This window comes from Panthera tigris, chromosome E3, assembly GCF_018350195.1.
Source record: "Panthera tigris isolate Pti1 chromosome E3, P.tigris_Pti1_mat1.1, whole genome shotgun sequence".
Taxonomy (NCBI): Eukaryota; Metazoa; Chordata; class Mammalia; order Carnivora; family Felidae; genus Panthera; species Panthera tigris.
Genome location: NC_056675.1, coordinates 32702360 through 32708951, shown reverse-complemented (window position 1 = coordinate 32708951; position 6592 = coordinate 32702360). Strand labels below are relative to the sequence as shown.

The window sequence follows — 6592 nt, the reverse complement described above, 5'->3', positions numbered from 1 at the left end:
GAATCCGAAGCAGGCTCCGGGCTCTGAGCTGTCGGCCCAGAGCCTGACGCGGGGCTCGAACCCACAAACTGTGACATCATGACCTGAGCTGAAGTCAGACGCTCAACCAACTGAGCCACCCAGGCACCAGCCCCCCCCCCTTCTTTTTAATTGGCACTAAGTCTAAAGCAGGGCAGGGACTAAGTTTATCATAATGTACCTGGCAACCAGCACAATGCTTATGCCATAATACATACACAAATACTTGGTGAAAAAATATTTACAATATCCTCGTGATGAATTGAGTCCTTTGTCATAAATATTAATGCACCCAAGATCGGAGCACCTAAATAAATAAAGCAATGTTAACAGGTCCCAAGGGAAGAACAGACAGCAATACAGTAATAGTAGATTTCAGTGCCCCACCTTTGGGAATGGATAGATCATCCAGGCAGAAAATCAATAAGGAAACATTGGATTTGAACTACACTTTACACCAAATGGGCCAGACAGACATCTCCAGAACATTCCCTCCAACAGCAGCAGAATCCACATTCTTCTGAAGCACACATGAGCATTCTCCAGGATAAATCGTGGGAGGCCACAGATATTTGGTGAATGAATGAATGAATGACAAGCTTTCTTCCAAATGGAAGAAATACATAAAACTGAGTTCTCTGGGGTTACCACCAGCTACCTGCCTCACGGACCAAAAACCAAACGAAACCAACAAACAAAAACCCTAGACGCACAAAGAATACAGATAGAAACCCCTGGAGGTTTTAGTTTGCAACGCCCGTGTCGAGACAAGGGGATGTAGATTCCCCAGATGGATTGTTACTACTACTTTTGGCATTCCTTAGGTAAGAATTCAAGATCTCTCTCTCTTCATCTATCCATCTATCTATCATCTACCCATCTGTGTTTTGATATACCCATGTATCTACCTATCTACCCATCTACTTATCTACCAATATATCTATACTTCCTTTCTTTCTGGCTGAACTTTCATTTTTTAGCAGAGTATGCTGAAAAGATCTGACTTTCATCATAATCCAGCCCTTTAACTTTTTTTTAATGTTTATTTTGAGAGAGAGAGAGAGACAGAACACAAATCGGGGAGGGGCAGAGAGGGAGAGTCACAGAATCCGAAGCAGGCTCCAGGCTCTGAGCTGTCGGCACAGAGCCCGATGCCGGGCTTGAACTCACAAACCATGAAATCATGACCTGAGTCAAAGTCTGACGCTTGACTGACTGAGCCACCCAGGCGCCCCTTGACCAAACCCTTTAAAGCAGAAGCATTTATTAAGCAAACTGGAGAGCAGGACTGGCTACATAATTTTCAGGGACCATTGCAAATAGAAATAGTGGGGCTGTTTGCTCAAATATCATTACGGATTTTAAGATGGCATTAGCGAGCGGATCGCTAACCAAGTGTGGGGCCTTCCAGCATGGGGTCCCAGAAGAAGCATGTTATTCTTCTGGGAAAGAGATTCCATTGCAGGCAAAGGCGGTGTGGGGGGCGGTGGTGGAAATTGTCCTGTGGTGACCTGTCAGATATCAATGGCTCGCTGTAAACACTGCCCAGGATTATCTTGACAGGAAATGAAATGGCGCCCCCGCCACTCAAAATGGCAGCCTTCTCCGCTAGATGGTTGGCATGGTTGGGAACATTCGAGTCTGTTGTTCTGGGCAGTTTGCTTCCAAACTTTATTTGTCATGCACAGTTTCAGATTATATAAAATATAGGAAATAGACCACTTTAAAGACACATTAAGTAGAAAGGATCTAACTACCTTAAAGTCCCATTTTGTCCCCAAGCCAAGATTCAAATTCAGCCCCTAAGCCTTTCTGTAACACTGCCCCCCAAAACCACTGTCCCTCAATACACAGAACTGTCTAACCTACTGTATAGTAAGTAGCCTTTCAACTATTAGCAAGTCTCTCTCTCGTCCAGGAAGACTTTAAAGGAAGCCACAACTCCTATCTTCCAGTTACTGTGCTGAGTGCGTCTACGTATAGGCTCGGGGGCAGGTCTTCCTTAGCGGCGAGTACAGAGCATCCTAGGATTTGAGCTCTGTTGAAGAACGAATGCACCCAGGCACACAACTACAGCAGAGAGCATGTGGGGGGCGGCGTCGGGGTGGGGGGGAGGCCCCCAACTTTCCTGCGTTCATCGACGAACACATACATCCACTCCGACCAACAAATCAATCCTCCAAACTCATCTGAACAGAGACCCAAAGGAATTTTAATGCAAATAACAAAACAAGTTAATCTGTCTCCATCCATAGCCCCTCCACGAAAGAATTACAGTACTTTATAAAAATGTCCTAAAATGCGCAAACTACACTCCCTTCAAATGCAGTTGTTACGAGTCACGTGTTTGGTCCTAGTCGTTGCTTCCTGGATGTCTCAGCTAATTTTCTTCATTGGGGTTGTCCTTGAATAACTGACCCTAAGCGCCGAGTGAGGGCTGGTTCTGTCTAGGGCGAAGAAGGTTGGGCATTTTCTTCCTCCTGCTACCACCTTACTTTCCCGACGCACGTCACACATCACACCACGCAGGGGAGGAAGCACCTCTCATGTTTCACAAAACCGGGGCATCACAGATGGATGTGGACACCAAACGTGCTCCACAGGAGGGGTGACCAGCCAGGAAACTCCACGGGGTCGTTTCAGACACTCATGTACCCCTCAAATTTGGGGAGGGAAATTCACACCCTGCCTGGGGAGCAGGCTTTCCAGATTTGGGGCTCTAAGACTTTTGTTTGTTTCCACTGTGGCTGCTAGAAAATTCTAGAAAAGCCCCTTGGGTAGAAAGCCCCAGGGCACGCAGACCACCTTCCTCCTTGAGGCTCATGTAGCATCTTGCAAACCCCGGGAGGTATGACCCACACTCTTACAATGGGTTTTCCATGGAAGCAAGAGGTGACAGTTTTTCCCCGTGTCTGTCCCTTTGTCGCTGTGCTGGTGGCCTCTCCACGAGGAGGGAGTTCCTACCTCAAGTGAATTTGCCCACCCTGTGTTTTGAGAGCCCCACACAGTGCCCGGCACATAGTAAGCATTTAATGCGCTGTTGAAAATGAACGAAGAAACGAGCGAGTGGGTGGAGAGAAAAGCCCATCCTGCACTGGCATCCGTGGTGGCCCTAAGACCACGCCTGGGCATCTTCCCAGCTCCACGGGAACCAGGCTATGACAAGTCATCGCTCTACTTAGCAGAAGGTCAAAGTGCCAGCACGGAGACGCGGCAGATGGGTCCCACGCGGGGCCCCAGGCACATGTCCCCGGCGGCATGCCCAAAATCCAAGAGGGTACAGACCATGAGGGGCGAAGAATTTCTTACAGGAGGCACTTCCCGGGGTCACCTGCCACACACCGTGCTTTCACCCCAAAGACAAACTCCCCACGGCCATATTCTGCAGGAGAGCCTCGGAAGCACCTAGCGGGCTTGTCCCCCAGACCCTACCAAAGCACGTTCCCCAGGCGGCACCGTGCACACCGGTGTTCGAGAGCCACGGCAATCCGGAAGCCTGTCACGGCTGCCTTTGCAGGCGGGACCCTGGGACCCTCCACAAAAGTGTCCTTGGGGTGTAATGAGACACCACCGCCCGACAAAGGCACTCTGTGTGGCAGACCAGAGTGACATTTCTGCCGATTTAAGTGCCTCCAGGAGCATTTGAAAATAGGCAGGCATACAGCAGGCTCCCCCCTACCCAAGGGCCTCTCTCTCTTGAACCTGGGTTGTGTTCTCTGCGGCCTTCGTCATAGTTCGTGATTAGTTTTCCTAAGTAGTTTTTAATCTGCCTCTTCCAGTGGACGCTGAGCCCCTGAGAAGACTGTCCCCACTCGGCGGGCCCTGGGCCTGACATGTACCAAGCATTCCATGATTTATGCTGCTGAATGAATGAACGGCGGGTGGGCCCGCTGAGGCTCTAGAAATGGGGGTTAGCAGAGGCCGGCCGGCCTCAGAAGGCGGGACAGGCTTTCCTACTTACAGGAGGAAGAAGGCAGCACCTCTAGGCCATCTGGCTGTCCGGACACTGGCTTGGGCACAGTTGGGACGATGACCCACATGTGAGCTGCTGTGGAAGAGACAAGAGCTAACGGAGGCCGGTGGCGGCCAGCACCTCACCACAAGATCTTTACATCTCGTGACGAGGCAGCTGTGCTCACCCGGCCCTGGGGCTGTCTGTGGTCCTCGGCTTCAACACGAGGAGCCTGTTAGGAATGCAGGTTGCCAGGCCCCGTCCCTGAAGACACTGATTCTGTAGGTCCGGGGAGGGGCCCTGGCAGTCTGCACCTTACTAGGTTGCCGGGGGTCACATGCTGAGATTCCCCGCCTTAGGGTGAGCCTCAGCCCGACCCCCCTTAAAGTTCACCTTCCCTAAGGCAAGCACCTGACACCGTCAGCAAACGTGGGTGGAACTTTCTGGACCCAGCCCCTCACAGGACCACTGGGCTCTGGTCTGGATACAGACAGAACAGCAGGGGATACACATCTGTTTCTCGCATAGAACTTGGCTAAACATCTGAGGAGACTCGATCCCTCACCCGGACCCCCCCCTCACCCCACCTCCAACACCAGCACAGACAGAATGGGGAAGGGAGGCCGAGGGGAGGGGGGTGCTCGGCGAGGCTCCAGCCTGGGGGGGAGGACGTCCCCCGAGACCTGGCGTTCTTGGTCTCTCGTCACATCACATCACAGCACATCGCCACGGTCTAGAAACATCCCACTGAACATGTTTGCATTTGAGCATGGCTGGATTTTTGGCTTTGTCGTCTCACGACTTTTGGACGGGCAGGAGTTCTGGGTTCCAGCCTTCATCGTCTGTTCTCTCTCTGATCTCAAGAATGCAAAAACTCTTCTCTCTCTCTCTCTTTCTTTTTTTTTTTTTCTGGCTTTTAAAGGAAACGATATGTTTGCTAGAAAAACCACACGCACACACACAATTGATTATATACAAAACGGTTATCTGAATGTGGATTCTGTACTGCAGCAAACGCTACGTAGCTCTGGGTGTCCTATTTGCGCTTCCTCAGTATCAGGTACATGAGGCCGCTGATGAAGGTGAAAGCAAAGGCCACCCACGCCAGGATGAAGGAGTAGCCATATCTGCCGTCCGCGGTCAGCGAATACAGTTGCGCGTTGTTCTTGTGGATGTCTTCGCGCCGGTCTGTATAAATGGAAGCTGCTATCATAACGCACAGGCCTGTCCAAAGAAAGCAAATAAACAGATCACGGACCACTGACACGGCGTGCACCAGCCCCCCGCGGGGGCCGCGGCTGGAGAAGAAGACGCACATAAGCTTCGGTGACTGGGGAGTAGTTACTTTTGGTCTTTTGGAAAGATCACAACTAATGTTTTGCAGCAGAATATTGCCGCCTACCCCGTGAATGCTTGACTTCGCACTTGTTGCTAGCCAGACCCGATTTTGTTCGGGTGGCCGTTGGCACGGCCCGGAGGGTGAGTCAGAACCGGTGTAAGCCAGGCATCAGCCAGACAGCGAAGAGTTTAGGGTTCGTATGCCACTTACGATCTCTGTCGCAACTACTCAGCTTGGCCGCCGGAGCGTGGACGCAGCCACACTGTGCAAGCGAGTGGCCGGGGCTATGTTCCAGTAGAATGTTATTTAAAAAAAAATTTTTTTTTAACGTTTATTTATTTTTGAGACAGGGAGAGACAGAGCATGAATGGGGGAGGGTCAGAGAGAGGGAGACACAGAACCCGAAACAGGCTCCAGGCTGTCAGCACAGAGCCCGACGCGGGGCTCGAACTCACGGACCGCGAGATCATGACCTGAGCCGAAGTCGGCCGCTCAACCGACTGAGCCACCCAGGCGCCCCTAGAATGTTATTTATAAAAACAGGCAGTGTCTGACTTCGGCTCAGTTCACAATCTCGCGGACCGTGAGCTCGAGCCCCGCGTCGGGCTCTGTGCTGACAGCTCAGAGCCTGGAGTCTGTTTCAGATTCTGGGTCTCCCTCTCTCTCTGCCTCTCCCCCCGCTCACACACTCTCTCTTTCTCTCTCAAAAATGAATGAGCATTTAAAAAAGAAAAAAACAGGCAGTGAGCCAGATTTGGCCCGTGGACCACCGTTTGCCAACCATCTCCCCCTCCCCTCCCCCACCCAGCAGTCCTATTCCTGTTTACTTGCTATACTTTATGGACCCATATGTGCCCCAGTTCTGGCCGCAGAAAAAGCCTTCAGTGAAAAATAGTACTCCCTGCAAAGAGACAGATAGGGAGGAGAATGCGTCTTCTGTTGCTGTACTTTCCCCTGTTACTGCTTTAGATACTGTGAGGTTAGGATGAATGTCTGGAGCTGCAGCAGCCTTTTGGGGGCCATGAGGAAGTCATCACTGACACTCTGAAGATGAAAAGCATCAAAGAACCGAGTGGAAGCTCTTGATGCTGCTGAGCTGCCAGGCCAACAATGGCTCCTTCCACCTTCAAGCTCTTTGTCATATAAAACAAGTAAAGGTCTTTGTGGCTGAAGCCCTTGTTTATTGGATTTCTCTCTTACTTGAAGCCAAAAGCCATCCTGACCGAATCACCAGCACACACAGACATTAGCGGCATCTTCCCTGGGGGAACCTTTGCCTCTCC

General features: G+C 51.1%; 1 protein-coding gene across 3 annotated transcripts in view; it reads right to left on the bottom strand.

Moving 5' to 3' along the window:
- Nucleotides 1–2208: 2208 nt before the first annotated feature.
- Nucleotides 2209–6592, bottom strand: part of EMP2 (epithelial membrane protein 2) — a 32086-nt gene continuing 27702 nt past the window's right edge. For all 3 annotated transcript variants that reach the window (XM_042971825.1, XM_042971823.1, XM_042971824.1), the window contains one exon: nt 2209–5194. In XM_042971825.1, coding sequence (XP_042827759.1) covers nt 5007–5194 — 188 coding nt within the window. In that variant the 3' untranslated portion in view covers nt 2209–5006. The remainder of the gene's footprint in view (nt 5195–6592) is intronic.